We start from the raw sequence: 15,697 nt of genomic DNA on the forward strand, positions 1-15,697 counted from the left end.
AGAGGGTGTTCTCCTCTGTCAGCCTTACCCTTTGATTCGTCAACACCGGCTGTATGCTGGGACACAATTCCCATGGATTATGGGACTCAGTGGCTGAAAGTTTGCCAGCAGTCCCAGAGGAATTCGGGACAAAATTAGCACAGACATTAAGGATGGCTAAATATGTGGTCAAGTACGTCAGCAGGTCAGGACTGGACATGACAGGCTGCTTGGGTATAGCAGTTGGTACTAGAGTGGTGCCCAAGCACTATGCTTGGATGACATCCACTGGCTTTTTGTGTGACTTCCAGGCATCACTCATGGATATGTCTTTCGATGGTTCTCGCCTCTTTGGCAAAAAGGCTGGTCCCACCCTAAGTGCTTTAAAGAAAGCTTAGCAGGTTGTGTTCCCTCTGTCTTTCTACACCCACAAGGGCGTATCCACACCAAATTAACCCATTTCAATGCATCACTAGATCCATTTGGCAACATTAAGGCCCATCATCCCAACAGCAGATGCCCCAGTCCTTTCTAGGTCGTGGGAGGAGATCTAGCAGGGAACTCCCAGGCTGGCAGGCTGTACAATTTCTAGTCCCCAACTCCACTTGCAGCAGCTTTCAAGCTTCTATAGTTTCCCGTTAGTGGCTCACGACTACCCAATGGGAGGCAGGATCACTGCTATTTTCAATAGGTGGCAAGAAATAACATCCAACAGGTGGCTCCTACAAATAGTCCAAAGGGGTTATGCCCTGACATTCCTTTTCAACCAGCTGCCTGTTCCACCTATATCAGAGTGGCTTTAGGGGGACCATTTGTCCATTTTGCTGCAGGCAAACCATGTGATTTTGGAGAAATGGGTCATAAAGACTGTCCTACCCCGGAAATCGGTACTGGGTGTTACTCCTGCTATTTCTTAATGCTGAAGAAGGGAGGAGGCCTTCGCCCTATTGTAGACCTTCGAACTTTCAAATTTTTCCTGTGGGAGGACAAATGCAAGATGCTCACACTGGCCTGGGTTCTTTCAGCCCTGGATGCAGGAGACTGGATGGTGGTGCTATACATGCAGAAAGCCTCTTTCCATGTATCCTTCATGTTGGCCCACATTGCTTCTGTGGTTTAAGGTGGCGATGAGCATTTTCAGTTTGCCGTGCTCTCTTTTGGCCTCACCAGTGCCAGTTGGTTGTTTCAGAAGGTGGTGACCATGAACGCAGACTATCTTTGGAGGTCAGGAGTTACCAGTCTTATCCTATCTTAGCTACTGGCTTTTGAAGCAGGGTTTGCCACATTCAGTCGACGATCACATTCAAACATCTGTGAAACTCTTTGGGCTTCCCGATCATTGCAATGAAGTCACGCCGGACTCTTTGAAGAGGCTCCCTTTAATCTACTATCCTGGATAAGGTACATTTTCAAACTTTTCATCTGGAACAAGAAGTCCAGGTCATTTGGGCTTACTTAGGTTTCAGCCTCAGACCTGGATCTCAGTGAGGATGGCTATGAGGCTTCTGTCAATATTTGCCTCCTGCTTGTTGGTCATGCATAGGTGGCACATTCTGACTCTGCAGTGGGATCTCTAGTCTCGGTGGGACCAGCTTCAAGGGAAAATTTCAAATTCTATCCGGGTTTCGGAGGACAATGCAAAAGATCGACCGCCGTTGGACCAGATGCAGACCCCACTCCCTACCCCACAGAGCGGATTGTGTTTACAGATTTATCACTTCTGGGTTGAAGAGGTCATCTGGGAGAGGTAGAGAGCGGAGGTCTCTGGCCTCTGGCAGAATCTGTCTCCACATCAAACTTTTGGAGTTTTGGGTCTTTTGCTTGGCATTCAAAGCATTTCAGCTGCCCATCAAATGGGAAGCATATTCAGGCCCTCATTGATAGCTCCACCGCCACATGGTATTGCAACTAGCAGGATGGGGTGGGGTCCTAGGCTCTGCGCTTCTGAGCTTAGCTGAATTGTCGGGCATCTCCCTGATTGTAAACCACCTGGTGCAATCTTTAAATGCCAGGACTGATGAATTTATTGGGCGGCGCATAGCGGATTACGAATGGCAGCTGCATCCAGATGTGGCACAGGATGCCCTACACCCATGTGGAGTGCTCAGACTCTGTCTCCCAGCCACTGCCTAGAGCATGCAGTGTAAACTCTTTAGTGCGTTTTGTTCCTAGCAAGCCTCTCTGGCAGAGATGCATTTTGTTTAGAGTGGAGTGGAGCGGAGGACTGCTGTATTCCTGCTTGCCACTACCTCTCCTACCCAGAGTTCAGAAGATGATCAGGCACTGCCAAGCCCAAGTCATTCTAGTGTTCTCAGATTGAGCCACAACGGTTTTGTATCTGGAACTTCTTGGCATGCGCATCTGCCCTCCAATCAGGCTGCTGCTTTGGGAAGATCTGTTGCAGCAGGAGGCAGGATCTTGCACCAGGCCTGCACAATATTCGCCTCCTTGCGGAGATTAGGTGACTAAAGTTGTCCAATTTCGTTCTACCTCCCAAAGTAGTGGATGTCATCATGGTGGCCAGGAGTTCTATAAAATCCATTTATGCAGGGTGCTGGGACAAGTTTGCAGTGTGGTGTAGTACCCGTATTATGGACCCATTGCAAGCCAAACTGTTGGATGGTTGCTATTATGTCTTTATTTGGCCTATCAAGGACTTGCAATGACCATTGTGAATGGTTGCTTGTTGACCGTTTCTGTATTTTTGCATTTGCCGGACTAATCAAATCAACTCTTGTGATTAATTTCCTCACAGGTTTGATCTACATTTTCTCTACTAAACCTTTTGTGATGCCACAGTGGAAGCTTAACTTGGTCTTTGCGTTTCTGATGTGTACATATTTTGAACCGCTACACAGTTGTCTCATGTGTCTGCTGAACCTGGAGACTGTTTTCCTCATTGTGATCATATCAGCTCGTTGTGTGAGTTCCAAGCTCTATCAGTTCGGCTGCCTCATACCATCTTCTTTCCAGACAAGCTAGTCCTGAGGACCACAGTGGCTTTTTCCCTAATTTGTGACCTGTTTTTCACATTGATCTATCTATCACTCTTCTGATGCTCTTCGCCCCTCCTCTCCCCTTGAAACAAGAGAAGAAACTCCATGAACTGGACCCTAAAAGGGTGCCCAACAGTTATATTGATCATACCAAAGCCCTTTGGGTTGACAGTCCTCTCTTTAGTGGGGGTCTCTGGGGCAAAGAAAGAAAAAGCGGATCTTGTCTAGATCTAGTCCTCTGTATTAAAATCTGCTCCATGATGGCAAACAAGCAGCCTCTGGAAAGGTGAGGCCCATTCCACCAGGGCCAGTGCGGCTGCCACTGCATTACACTGTGTGCTTGTCCTTCATATATGTCAGCCTGCAATGTGGGCATCAGTCCACACATTCACAAAACACTGCTTCCTTGATACCAATGTCTGCCAGGAAAGGCATTTTGGTTGTTCTGACCCGCATGGCATTTTGGTCTTAGTCATTCCTCAGAACCACTGCTTTGGTGTTCATTAATAAAGGTAAAGAATCTACAGGTAGAAGTATCAATCAGAAGAACAAGTTATTTACCTTTAATAATGCTCTTTCTTGTGGATACTCTATCTAACTGCAGATTCCACCCTGACCCCTACACCCCCTCGCCCCCACCCCCCTCAACCCGTTCAGTGGAATGAACTGTCTACCATCTAAAAGGTAGAGATCTACACACTGGCACAATTGATTACTGTTGGGCTCTGCGTCCAGTGGCGCAGATGATGTCTTGTAAGAAACTGATGTCAGTGCCCTTAATGACTCCTTTATACAACACTAGTTGTCACTTGCAGGGTGGAGCAGAGTCAAAATAGTCGCATGGCATCACCAATGTCGTGCAGGAGCAATGCTGAAAACTTTTCCAGATCCAGCCTGGCACCTGGCGAAATTCTAAGGAGAGGAATCTGTGGTAATGGAGGATCCACCAGAAAGAGCGTTACCTAAGGTTAGAATCTTGTTCGTTTTGTAAGTTTGGTTTCAATTATGCTTTGGTTTGTGTACGCTAGCATTTGTGGAAAGCACTCTGGGCTCATGGGTAAAGCACTGAATGCAGGAGCAATTCCTACATGCCTGGAGACATGTCTGTTCGTTTAGCAGAATTCCTAATGACTCTTTTTGGCAAATATCACTTATTTCATTAGAACAAAAAATGTGATTACATTACTGGTATTTATTGGTGATTGACTCATTTCAACCAGAAATATTGTACATTGTTTAATGCAGTACATCAGGTAATTGACACGCACTTATAGCGACAATGATGAGCCATTGATTGTTAGGGTAATTTAATGGCTGTAAATTATATAATTTTACTACAAAATTCTATAGGCCTGAGAGCAAAGTGGGAAGACTGCATTATGGTAGACTTATATCATCGGAAAAACAAATGGGAGAGCTAGGACCGTGAACTGGCCGTCCTTGTCCCCTGGTAAGTATAGAAAAACTAGACTTATATCATCCACATTGGTCTAACGTGGTATAGTGGAATGTGGCCCTGGGATTCATTTATGCACTACATCCATCACTTGTTTGTTTTGTTTATTTCTGTGCACTAACCTAGCTAGAGAGTAGAATGTATTAAGTATTCTACAGGAGGGCCTTCTTTCATTGAATAGTCCTTAGGCCCAATAAAGTGGCACTTGCCTTTCACCTTTTAAGGAAAAACTACTATGTGGTTATTTATCATCTCTACTCTGTTCTTAACATGCTTGTGTTTAATTTGATATATTTGATGTACTTGTCGTTGTTTTTTCATAAATGTGTTATTGTATGTTTCTTCTAGGTAACTTTTCACGAACACTAGTGGACCACGTCGGCACTGAGAATTTAAAGCCGTGGGCTGAAACGAATCGTGGTGCTCATGTCCTTAGTTGGTATGTACTGTCATTCTAGTTTCTTTCCATACATAAAGAGGATTGATTGCTGCCACAGTTAAGACACCTCTGGGTGTATTTAATGCAGTCTGTCTGTTTGGATCTGCAAAAAGTAAAATTTTGCATTTTCACTAGGCCTTTTGTACCTGCCTACCTATATCACTAATTTAAAGTAGTGATGGTACAGGTCAGTTGTTGATTGCTTTTATACTACTGCATCTGAAGAAACCAAGTAATGTATATCCTAGCACATGTAGTAGTTAACTTACGCATTACTCAATTACTTTCCGAATGTTCATATTACTTACTGCCGTACTACTGTGGAGATGAAAACGGACCAGGCTGCTTAAAGAGGCGCTTCTCTCTTCTGTTTTAGTTCATGTTTTTGTTTTAAAATACTCTTTTTTGACAACCAATTTTATAAAAATGTGTTGACAGGAAAAAACAAAGCACTGCTTAATTCTTCCCAAGCATGGTACATTAACTTTGCAGTCCCATTTAATTGTATATGATGCACACTGTGGCCTGCACTGATCCAAATTATCTCACACAATGACACATTCCCACTACATGACCTGACTCAACCATTTGCCCCACACCCGACCACTGCTTGGCAGGACATTCCCTGGCTTCGTATAATGGCTTTTCTTGTGCCGCACACCAGTCTACGCCTTTGCACCATTTGACTACGCTAGGTGGGGTGGGGTTTTCCCATGCGGCTGCGATGTCTCGTTTGGCCACCGTAATGGCAGTACCCAGAAGGAGCTTATCCTGCAAAGGACCTGTCTAGGCCATCCATAACTCCCAGGAGCAAATTCAATGGACTGCGTGGTACCTCCCAGCTCAAAACGTCAGTCAGTTTGGATACCAGTGTCTCCCAATACGGGGTGAGGTGAGGACATACCCATACAATGTGGTAGAAGTCTGCCTGTTCTGACCTACAGTGCTTACAGGCCGGGGTGGCCGACAGCCCAGCCCGGTTGAGGCGGCTTGGGGTGAGATACGCACAATAGAGATAGTACAGTTGGATCATACGGAGCCAGGCTAAAATGGTAATGGTTTTAGGAGCCATCGGGGCATCTCACCAGTCCTCGTCCTCCAACGGGCCCTACCATGCCTTCTATCGGTGTCTAAGAGTCAAGTGTGATTGGGCTGTTGTTGGTCAGTGAACGGTAGAGCCTCGACATCCCACCCTTCCCCAGATTATCCATCCTGATTTGGGCATCTAGAGGACTGAATTCTGGAAGTGAAGTGCCTGCGGGCACGTGCGAGGTGAGAACATGGCGAAGCTGTTGGTATTTGTAAAATTGTGAACGGTGAAGGGAGTAGATGGTCTGTAAGTCTTGGAAAGAACGTAGGTGGTCCCCCTTCCTCTCGTCTCCCAGCTGTGATATACCGATTAGGTCCCCCTTCCTGAACCCTTCTAACATCCCCACCTCCCTAAGCCTGGCACCATGCCAAAGGGGTGTCTGCTGTGCGAGTTTGATGTCCCAATGTATGTGGCGCCCGGCCGAACGCTAGGCAAGTAAGACTGCCTGAGTCACAGTGGGTAGCGCAGTAGGTATCGGGTTTCCGTATAGCATTGCCTGGATCCGGGAAAGTCCCCAGTCCCTCCAGTTCAACCCTGTAGGTGGGTCAGACCACCTGCCGTTGAACCAGTCGTGCAGGACAAATAGACGACTTTCCAGGTAGTACAGGTAGAGATTGGTCATTCCTATGCCTCCGTCAAAAGGCGGTATTTGGCAGTGGGATAGGGCCATACGCAGCCTTGATTTGCCCCAGAGGAACGTTGCGGCAAGGCTGTCAAGCTTCTTGAACCAACTTCGTGGGAGATGGAACGGGGTATTGTGGATGATGTACAGGAAACTGGGGAGAATTATCATTTTGAACAGGGCAATTCTCCCCATTGGGTTGATTGGGAGAGTTTGCCACCCGCAGGGGTCCTCCTTGGTTTTCTTAACTAGTGGTCTAATGTTGAGTGACCTTGCAAGGTCTGGGAGCAGCACGACCCAAGTACTTAAATGACTGGCGTCATATGGGGATGGTTGACTGTCAGTCAATGCCCTCCCTTGATATGTGAAGGGGCACTCAAGGCGATTTGGTGGGATTCAGGCGCAGGCCTGACGCCTGCTCAAAGATGTGGAGAATCCGGAGAAATCTAGATTCTGACCTTGCCGGGTCAGCTAGGAAGAGCAGGGCATCGATCGTGTAAAGAGTGATCCGATCCTCGTGCGAACCCCTCCATCTCCATCCCTGGATATGGTCATCTGTCCGAATGAGGCAAGCTTGTGGCTCCATCGCCAGGGCAAAGAGGAGGGGTGATGGCGGACATCCGTGCCTCGTCCCTCTTCTGATCTGAAACCTCTCCGAGAGGGCTCCGTTGATGAGCACCTGCGCCATGGGTCTGGAGTAAAGGGCTCGGACCAAGTGACGGAAGTGTTGGCCCAGATCTGCTGTGCTTAGCACGCCCTCCAGGTATCGCCAATCGACTGCATCAACGGCCTTTTTGAAGTTGATCAGTTGGAGCCCTAAGTAAGGGGAGAGTAGATGGTGGTGCACCAGGGCTAAGTGGAGGTGCCTGAGGCAATGTCTCGTACTGTGCGAAGGCATAAAGACGCACTGGTCTGGGTGAACAAGTTTGTTGAGGACTGGTCTTAGTCGTTGGGCCAGGATCGTAGCATGAATTTTAACTTCTGTATTTATTACAGAAATTGGGTCATAGTCTGAACAGGAGGGCGAAGTGGGTTGAGTTTTGGGGATGACTACCATGGTTGCTACAGCTGTTTCGGGTGGGAATGCTCCTTTCTCTGCTACTTCGGCATAAAGGTCATGGGGGTAGGGTATTGGTATGTCTCGATATGAGGCTTAATACTCTTGTGGGAAGCCATCTGGCCCGGGCGTCTTCCTGGAAGCAACCAGGGAGATGGCCTCTCCTATTTCTTCAAGCGTAATGGGGAGGTCTTGGCTGGCCGCTTCTGATTCAAGTAGCCGGGGGAGTTGGATCGCCCCCAACCCAGACAACGCAGGAGCTGGGGTTTCAGGCTGGCCTACTGAATAGAGCCTTTAATAATAGTCAGTGAAGGCTTGGGTGATGGAGGCTGGTGTATGATGGGTGGCACCTAGTAGATCTTGGATCTCTGGGACTATACGGATCGCCAAGGGGTACGATGTCAGCTTCTGGAGTATCTTCCCGTTTTTGTCTCCCCAACCATATATGCGTGCAACTGAGTCTCCATAGCAGTTTTGCGGAGTCCAGCAACAGCTGTTTGAGTTCGTCTCTCAATCGTGCAAGCGGTCTCCTCTCCCTTTCGCCCATGGCTTCGGATGAGACCTGCTCCAAGCGGGTCACTTAGGCTTCGAGGAGAGTGAGTTGGCTATCCTGCACAAATCGCTTGGCCTTAGGCTGCCCCCTGGCGAAGCCACGGATGGTGGCCTAGCTGGCCTCCGAGAGAGTGCATGGGTAAGGGACTGTGTTTTAGTTAGTGAGTAAGTATCGTTGGAGTTGATCGCCGACTGCCCTCCAGAATTTGCTTTCCTGGAGGAACCAGGCATTCAGCCTCCAGAAGGAGTGTAGTGTGCCCGTGGGGTCTCCTAGTCTGAGGAGAAGTGGTGAGTGGTCGGAGATGCCCCGGGGGAGGATGCTAATGTCAGAGACTCTTCGGCACTCAGGTGTGGGCATAAAGACCAGGTCAATACGTGCGTCTGTATGGTGCGCCGCAGAGGTGTGAGTATTTTGGGAAGTTCGGGGGTCCCATGTCGTCCAGACGTTGCATATGCCCAGGTTTGCCGCCCTTTCTGTCAGTCTCTTTGCACATAGTGTCCTGTTTAAGGAGGGTGTGCCTGTGGTGACTAGGTCTGGCTGCATAACCGTGTTGACCTGCTTGTCTTTAGATTGTCGGGCTTCGGGAAAGATCGGTCCCCGTGGACCTAGCACCTAGAGGCGTGGGAGGGCTTTCCTCAGCAGTTGATCTCTGTGGATCAGCCTCATTGTGGTGTCACAGTGGCTGACAGTCCATGCAGTTTCCCTGGGTTATGGCTGGCAGCGGCGAGTAGGCAGATGGACCTCTTCGGGTGCCACCCCTGCGAGAGAGGGTGCGTCATCTCTGGGACCCAGGGCTCGCAGGCGGCGCGACACCGGGCCGGGGTACCAGAGGGGAGGCTGCCACTCGGGACCAAACAGAGCGGTCCTCAGTCAGCCAGGTCCAGGCCGCATCAGGTGATTCAAAGAACTGGGTTTTGTCCTGGAAAATGGCACGGAGACGAGCAGGGTAGAGCACGCAATTTCTGTTTGACCTCTGTGTAGGATCGCCAACGGGACTGTCCTCCCCTGGTGTAGTCTGGGAAAATCATTATGTTGGGTCCTTGGTAGGTCAGGGTTGCCTGAGACCAGGCCACTTGTTGGATTGCGGCCCTATCCTTAAAATTGAGAATCCTAGCAATGATTGGCTGTTGAGGGGCACCTGGCGTTGGTTTGGGTGCCAGCAACCGATGGGCCAACTCCACTGCGAACCATGCAGACAATGCACCCTCTGGTATCCAGGACCTGGCCCAGTTCTCGATAAGGGTCGCCGATTGGCCCTGTTCTGCCCCTTCGGGAAAGCCCACTAATCAGAAATTATTGCACCTCGATCGGTTTTCTGCATCCTCAGGCCTCTTATGCAGCTACTTCGTTAGAAATTGAAGTTGCGTGACTTGCTCTTTCAATTGGTGTACAGTCTTCAACTGTAGAGAGACGGGATTCAGCTTCTGATATCCAGGCCGTGGTGTTGCATAGGGTGTGCTGTATGAGGGCCATGTTAACTCGTACCTCGCCTATTTTGTTTTCCACAGAAGCCTGCGAAGAGCGTGTGGCCTGGAGAACTGCATTAAGGTCTCCTCCTGGGAGGGGGATTTTCTTGCTGACTGCTTCGGCGGGTCCAGGTCCATTTGTGGTGTATCTGTCTATTCTGGTTTGTGTCGCGGGTGGCTTCGCTCCTCTGTCTTTCCCCATGATGAATGGAAGTTAGGGTCAGTAACTCCTCAGGGCTGTTTTGGGGCCATCTGGCCTGCCACCGTTAAGGAATCTGTAACCAATCTCCGGTGTGTCCCTTGTCAGTCATGAGGTTGCATATCTGGATCTCTTTGGGGCCGCCGGTCGAAGTCAACCTCCGCAACGTCGAGCGAACGGATGCCACCTTGGTCCTCCTTCGGGCTGGCATGTCGGGGCGTCTGAGGGCCCGGGACTCTCAGCGGAGGAGTGCGTTCTCTGGGGAGGGGGAACTCCTGGCGAGCACCCCCCGTTTCTTCCTTCTCGTGGTAGTCTTTCAGAGGGCACTGAGGGGGAGGCAACCGTTCGACTATTTATTCATGTTACAATTATGCGGAGTATCTATTTGTCTTGTGCTGCGGATGAGCCAATAAACAGCTAGTCTTCATCTTCTCCCCAGGGGGCCTGCGGGGTCATCTTCTCCCTAGTTAAATCCTGGCCCCTCTGTACGGTGCTCTCTCCCCCTTTCTTGGGGCTTGCTCTATCCATGCCAGGGGGGATTCCTAACTCTGGTATAGCTTTGTTACCAATGCGGGACCAAGTGCCTCTCTGTAGAGTGCCCAGACCCCACTACAGATTGCCTTGGAGTCTCCTCCTCGACGGGCCCTTGTCCACCGCCAGTTCTGGGTCCCATGTTGCGTGGCTAGGGGAGGTGTGTCAGAGGTTGCCTCCAATACAGGCCTCTCCCCAAGGTGACCCTCCAGGTCCGTGTCGCATCCACCTCCTCGAGGTGTACTGGGCCTCAGGGTAGTGTGTTCAGGGCCTCTCCACCTTTTCCCAAGCTTGCATCAGCGCCAGGGGAGTAGGGACCCGGTGCGTAGCTCACAAACTTTCTCCTGGGCGGGTCGCGGGTATTGTCTGGTGTGTTAGCCCGTCTGCGCTGTACTGGGAATGGTTGCGGGCCTGCGTTCCTCAACCACACTCGGGCTGGGCACTCGCCGGTGGCTGACAGTGGAACTGGGGCTCACAGGCCCTCCTGCCCTCCTGGCTGATCCCTGTTCTCTTTGGGGGGACCCTCTGTGCCCCGCTGCTGTCACTTGGAGTTGCGAGGCAGGCTCTGTCACTTTACTGGTATTCTCCCTCGTGCTTTGTGGGCATGGGTGAAGAGCTTGAAGGTGATCCTCTTGTTGACCGGGAGCCAGTGCAGGTCTCTTCAGGTGGGCGTTGATGTGGCTGTTGCGAGCGATTCCGAGGATGAGGTGTGCGGAGGCATTTTGTATGCGTTGGGAGTCTTTTCTGGAGTTTGTCCGTGGTTCCCGTGTAGAGGGTGTTGCCGTAGTCCAGCCTGCTGCTGACGAGGGCTTGGTTGACCGGCCTTCTGGTTTCGGTGGGGATCCATCGGTAGATCTTGCGGAGCATGTAGAGGATGTTGAAGCAGGAGGAGGAGACCGCGTTGACTTTCTGGGTCATGGAGAGCGTTGAGTCCAGGATGAAACCCAGGTTGCGTGCGTGGTTGGAGGGTTTCGGGACAGCTCCCAACGTAGCCAGCCACCAGGAGTCGTCCCATGCGGAGGGGTTGGAGCCGAGGATGAGGACTTCTGTCTTGTTGGAGTTCAGTTTCAGAAGGCTGGTCTTCATCCACTCTGCGACGGCCTTTCATTCCCTCTTGGAGGTTGGATTTGGCGGTGGCCGTGTCCTTGGTGAGGGAGAGGATCAGCTGGGTGTCAGCATACGAGATGATGTTGAGGCGGTGTGCACGGACGATGTTGGCGAGTGGTGCCATGTAGATGTTGAAAAGGGTCGGGCTGAGGGATGATCCTTTGGGTACGCCGCAGGTGATCGTGGTGGCTTCGGATCTGAATGGGGGGGAGGCAGACTCTCTGGGTTCTGCCGGGGAGGAAGGAGGTGATCCAGTTCAGGATTTTGTCGCGGATCCCTGTGTCATGGAGACGTGTGCATAGGGTGTGGTGGCAGACGATGTCAAAGGCGGCTGAGAGATCCAGGAGGATGAGGGCCGCTGTTTCACCATTGTCCAACAGGCTCCTGATGTCGGTGGCGGCGATGAGGGCGGTTTCGGTGCTGTGGTTGCTGCGGAAGCCGGATTGGGAGGGCTCCAGGAAGTGGGTTAGTTGGCGGTCTTCTCAATGACTTTTGCCGGGTACGGGAGCAGGGAGATGGGTCAAAAGTTCTTGAGGTCCTTTGGGTCCGCTTTAGGTTTCTTGAGAAGGGCGTTGATCTCGGTGTGTTTCCAGCTCTCCGGAAAGGTGGCTGTCTCGAAGGAGCTGTTGCTGATCTTTCGGAGTTGGGGTGCGATGATGGAGTTTGCTTTGTTGAAGATGTGGAGGGGACAGGGGTCGGAAGGGGAGCCGGAGTGGATGGTGTTCATGATTTTGATGGTGTCTTCATCGTTAACGTGGTTCCAGGAGAGCAGGAGGTGGTTGTGTTTGGTGGGTGTTCAGTCGGGGTTGTCGGTGTCTGTCATCGGTGTCTGGGTGTCGAAGCTGTCGTGGATGTCTGTGATCTTTCGGTGGAAGAAGGTGGCCAGAGAGTCGCAGAGTTCTTGCGACGACGATCATTCGTGCTGGAGCTGGGGGAGGCGAGTTCTTTCACGATGCTGAAGAGCTCTTTGCTGTTGTGTGCATTGTTGATGCGTTCCTTGAAGGTCCTTTTGGCGGATCGGATGAGTTGGTGGTTCTTGCGTCTGGCAGTCTTGAGGGCTGCATGGTTGTCTGGTGTCTGGTCTTGGCGCCACTGCTTCTTGATTCTTCGCCAGGTCTGTTTGTAATTCTGGAAGTCGTAGTTGAACCAGATGGCTCTCGTGTCGGTGCGCCTGTTAGAGGGTTTCCTGATCGGGGCGAGGGTGTTGGCGCAGTCGTCGATCCATTGTCTGAAGTTGTGGGCCGCTGCGTTGGTGTCAGAGGGCTCGGATGGGGGGTCTCAGGCGAGGGTGGTGAGGAGCTGGTCTTCGGTGACTTTGTTCCAGCTGCGGGATTTGTTGTGGTTGGATGTGCGCGGTGTGTTTCTCGATGGAGAAGTGGATGCAGTGGTGGTCAGTCCAGTGGAGTTCGGTGGTGTGGCTGAAGGCGACATGATTGCTGGTGGAAAAGATGGGGTCGACCGTGTGTCCGGCGTGGTGGGTGTTGTGACGAGCTGTTTGAGTCCGAGGTTGGCTAGGTTGCCGATCAGGGTTGTGGAGTTGCAGTCGTTGGGGTTCTCGAGGTGGAAGTTCAGGTCTCCGAGGAGGATGTAGTCTGTTGAGGCGAGGGCGTGCTTGCGGATGAGGTCTGTGATGGAGTCGCTGAACTGAGGTCGGGGTCCCAGGGGTCTGTAGACAAGAGTTCCTCTGAGGGTGGTGCTGTGATCGACGTGGATCTGGAAGTGTAGGTATTCGACCGTGCCTTCCGCCCCTTGCAGTGTTTTCGGTGTCGGATGGAGGGTGAGGTCTGCTTCAAGCCTCTCGGTCCGGTCCGAGGCCAGTCACAAAGGCGGCTGATGTGCTGGGCCTCCCGAAGGTAGGTTTTCTTCTCCCTCGGGGAGGAAACGTCCGGCAGCCCTCACATGGAGCCAGCAACTCGCTGCTCCTCCCTCCCCCAGCCAGCTCCAGGGTGCCCACTCACTGTTGGAGGCTGGTAGCGTGGGGGTGGCTCCCAGGGCTCCGCTGATGTCTCACCGCTTTCCTCCTTTACCGGTCTCCCCGAGAGGGCCACCAGGTGCCTCACCGCAGTCACTCAGGGTGGCTGAAGAGGCTCTGACTTATTTCTAGCTCGACACTATGCGGGCCAGGATACCGGGTCCGCCATTTTGTTTTGGCCCGCCACTGCAGAGTTGGTCTGCAACAAAGATGCCTGGGCGGTGATTAGATCCGCTGCTACTCCTGGTGGACCGGCATCGAAGGCAAGGATTGCGGGATGATGCGCCGATGGGCCTGTGGATTCAGAGCAGATGACGGGGGGGGGGGCGGTGCACTCTTGGAGTGCAACCGCCATCTTGACGCTCCAAGCCACGCCCCCAAAAATACACTCTACAAGCACAGTTTTACAGCTTCGAATTGGTAAAATCCCAACCAAGTCAACCTGAAATGAACAAAAGCAACCCCTGACACGTGTGCTGCTCTTCAGGTAGGTATAGCTTTGTCCAGACACAAGGGAGCACCTCATACAAGTCAAAACAATACCCTTTCAGGCATAAAGTGATGCATGAATTATGCATAAAAGAATCTGAGAACTCTGGGTGGGTCTCAGGTTTCGGTGAAAACAGCTCCTGTATAGAGCACCCTCAACACCTCATTTCAGGTTGGTATTTTACCAATTCAAAGTTGTGATACTGTGCCTGGAGTGGTAAAAGGCTTTGGCCATTTTACAGCTCGGCGTGGATAGCACTGTGCTAGTCCTATGCTTAAAACCCTTGCTGTAGAAATGGCAAAAGACTTTGTCCCTTTCTATCTGGGCATGGATGGCAGTGTGCTAATCCTATGCTTAAAACTTTGATAGAAGGGCAGACATTTGAGGTGAGCAAACTTAGTGATCCTGGTGTTGAGGGTGCTCTACTAGATCTGCTTTCCACCTAAATTTGAGAACTACCCAGAGTTCTCTGCATCTTTTTGCATAATTTATGCGTCACTCTATGCCTGAATGTGTATAGTTTTGATATGTACATATATACATTGCTGGGTTTTCTATAATGTGGAGTGATATTTTATTACTGGACATAACCCCCCAACCACCCACCACATAGGGATGTCCACCCTCCGCAGGTACCAGACTACAGGTTGTGCACTGCCTTTGGTTGTACACAGCATGTGGTTGACAACTGGGCCTGGGCGGCCCCTGCAGGCAGCAAATCCTACACAGCCCACGACCTTTGCTTGTGCGTGACATTGGGTTAGCAACAGTGCCTGTCTTCCAGCCATGCCCTGCTACCATGTCTCCGCAGACAGCCAACCCCACACTGTGCACATCCTGTGGCCATGCGCAGCAGAGGGTTTATGATCGGGCTTGGCCTGCTGACTGGCCCTGTGGCCAAACCCCCAGCAGGCTGCCAACCCCACACTGTGCCACGCCTTTGACGTTTACAGCGTAGGGTTGGGCTTCTGGCAGGGGGGGGCCCCATCACATCATGCCAAAACACATATATTAAGGGTGCATGCAGTACCTTCCCGCACCTTAATAGGCCCTGGAATCCCCATCCCCTGGGCCAAATACAATTAAACAGGGGATGGGCCCACACGGCCTCCCTCCCTAAACCTTCTTGGACACCCGGGGACCCCATCCGTTGGAGCCAAAATCTGAAGTGAGTGTGCAGGCCCCTCCCCTTGCCTTATTAGAACCCCGAGACCCCATCCCCCAAGGGCTTAAAATAATTTAAAAAAGAAGACAAAGGCTGTGTTGGCCACCCTCCTGAGCCTTATTCAACCCGGGGGATCCCATTCCCTGTGGCCAAACCAATGAAATATGCAGTAGGGCCAGTGAGTTGTCGTTCCCTTCCCCCCCTCCTCCCCACCCCACCTCCCCAAGCCTCATTTGGCCCTTGGAAACCCAGAGCCTTATGTATTTTATAGGATAGGGGGACTGCGTGGCCCTTTTCTCCGAGCACCATCAGGCCCTGTGGACACCATCCCCCAGGGCCTAATGAATTTTAAAGGGAAGTGGGGGGAGCCTCCTTCCTGAACACCACTAGGCCCTGGGTCCCCCTCCCCAAGGCTCATTAGGCCCTGGTGGACCCCATCCCCTAATGCATTTTAAAGGGAAGGGAGCCACACAGCCCTCTTTCCTGTGCCTTATCAGGCCCTAGCGACCCAAACACCCAGGGCTGTATTTTTTTTTTTTTATTCTAAAAGGGGACTGGTATATTATTTGTGGGGA

The 15,697-nt window shown here is 51.4% G+C and overlaps 1 protein-coding gene across 1 annotated transcript in view; it reads left to right on the forward strand.

Moving 5' to 3' along the window:
• PUM3 (pumilio RNA binding family member 3) overlaps positions 1-15,697 on the forward strand; it is a 271,295-nt gene that overhangs the window by 253,650 nt on the left and 1,948 nt on the right. Inside the window, exon 17 of the mRNA XM_085632951.1 lies at positions 4,780-4,870. Within this exon, the coding sequence (XP_085489077.1) occupies positions 4,780-4,870 (91 nt within the window). The remainder of the gene's footprint in view (positions 1-4,779; positions 4,871-15,697) is intronic.

Source organism: Triturus cristatus, chromosome 2_1, assembly GCF_964204655.1.
Source record: "Triturus cristatus chromosome 2_1, aTriCri1.1, whole genome shotgun sequence".
NCBI classification, from domain to species: domain Eukaryota; kingdom Metazoa; phylum Chordata; class Amphibia; order Caudata; family Salamandridae; genus Triturus; species Triturus cristatus.